This window comes from Mus pahari, chromosome 22, assembly GCF_900095145.1.
Source record: "Mus pahari chromosome 22, PAHARI_EIJ_v1.1, whole genome shotgun sequence".
Classification (NCBI taxonomy): Eukaryota; Metazoa; Chordata; class Mammalia; order Rodentia; family Muridae; genus Mus; species Mus pahari.
Genome location: NC_034611.1, coordinates 10,891,590 through 10,893,265, shown reverse-complemented (window position 1 = coordinate 10,893,265; position 1,676 = coordinate 10,891,590). Strand labels below are relative to the sequence as shown.

The following is a 1,676-nucleotide window of genomic DNA, read 5'->3' as shown; positions in this document are numbered from 1 at the left end:
AGACAGTTAGAGTGCACCTAAGAAGCATCAAATCAGGCTGTTTACCAGGGAGGTCATCCGTGGTGGAAAGCAAAGAAGCAAATTACACAGGCTAACGCGGAGGGAGAGACGCCTGGGACATCCTAGGAACCTACTCACAGTGAAATAGAGGGAGAGTTAGAAACACGTTCCAACAACACCGCCCCACCATTCACCCTAAGTTCAGGTGTCAAGTCCTGCCCTCAGCTGTGGGGAGAAAATAGAAAGGTGCCCTGGCCCAAGCTGTTCTCAGGCATTCTACACACCAGCCTCACCTCCAGGCTGGGCAAATCCCGGATCAGTCCTGGGTGAATGCCTGGAAGGGGCCTCATGATTTCAGGGCTGCGCTTGGGAACTGCAATCCTGGAATTCCCCTGAACCTAGCTGGCAGTGCTGCCTGCGGTGGAAAGGGCATCAGGCTGAGCGGCATGACACCAGTTGCCGGAGGCTTCTGCGGAAGCTGTCGTCCAGGAAGGCGTAGAGAAAAGGGTTGAGGCAGCTGTTAGCATAGCTCAGGCTGGTGATGAAATAAGAGATGCCGATGACCAGCGGCGTTTGCGGGAGGTCGGTGGTGAGGGCCACTATGGTACTCAGGTGGTAAGGAGTCCAGCAGAGGAGGCACACAGCCAGAATCGCTGCCACCAACAAGGTCACGCGCTTCTTGGCACGATCCAGGGCCTTGGCGTGGCTGTCTAGCTGGATAGCACGCAGTCGGCAGAGCAGAGTGGTATAGAGAGCGCAGATGGTTGTCACCGGGATGGCAAAGCCCAACACTAGTGTGTAGAGACGGCTGGCACGCCACCAGAAGGCCTCGGGCTGCGGGAAGACCAGCACGCACTGGCGCCGACCCTGCTCCTCGTCCAGACGAGCGAATACCGCAAAGGGCAGCACGACCAGCGTCACCAGCGCCCACACCGCCAGACTGACAGCACGCGCTGCACCGTAAGTGCGCCCAGACACCCGGCGCGACTCCGCTGTGGCCAGGACCACCAGGTAGCGGTCTGCGCTCATGACAGCGAGGAAGTAGAGGCTAGAGAAAGTGTTGTACTGGTCGACGGCTACAATGAGCTTGCACATGACCTCCCCGAAGGGCCAGCGCCTCAGCAGGAAGTCCGCGATGTTGATGGGCAGCACGAGGGTGAAGAGCTCGTCGGCTATAGCCAGGTTGAGGATGAACAAGTTGGTGACAGTCTTCATGCGCGGCGTGCGCAGCAGTACGTAAAGCACCGCAGAGTTGCCCGCCAGTCCCACGGCGCAGATCACCCCATAGACGACCGGCACTGCTACCGCCAGGGGCTGCGGCAGTGGCAGAGGCAGAGGCTCCAGGCTGGACCCATTGGAACAGCCTAAAGATGAGCCGCCGCAAGACACGTTGTCCCCTCCAGGCTCGAAGAGCGTTAAGTTGTGCATCTTAGAGAGGGCTGGAGAGCCGGCGACCACCAGGATTCCACTCAGCAGCCCCGAGAAACTCGAGGTTTATAAGCCCTCGTTTACAGGGATCTGCACCCAGTCACTGTCTGAGTGTCACAGCCTTTCTCTGGATGTGCACTGGAGGGGGCGTTCCCCGCTGCTACTCAGTTCGCTGTCGCCCGGACTCTGAGGCTGGAGACAGAATTGAAAACACAGGTTACATTTCTGGAGGTAAAGCTTTAAGGAGA

General features: G+C 58.5%; 1 protein-coding gene across 1 annotated transcript; it reads right to left on the bottom strand.

Moving 5' to 3' along the window:
- Window positions 1-432: 432 nt before the first annotated feature.
- Npbwr1 (neuropeptides B and W receptor 1) lies at window positions 433-1,428 on the bottom strand. The gene has a single exon (XM_021221892.1). It carries the CDS (start codon window positions 1,426-1,428, stop codon window positions 433-435), a length of 996 nt encoding a protein of 331 aa, XP_021077551.1.
- Window positions 1,429-1,676: the final 248 nt, after the last annotated feature.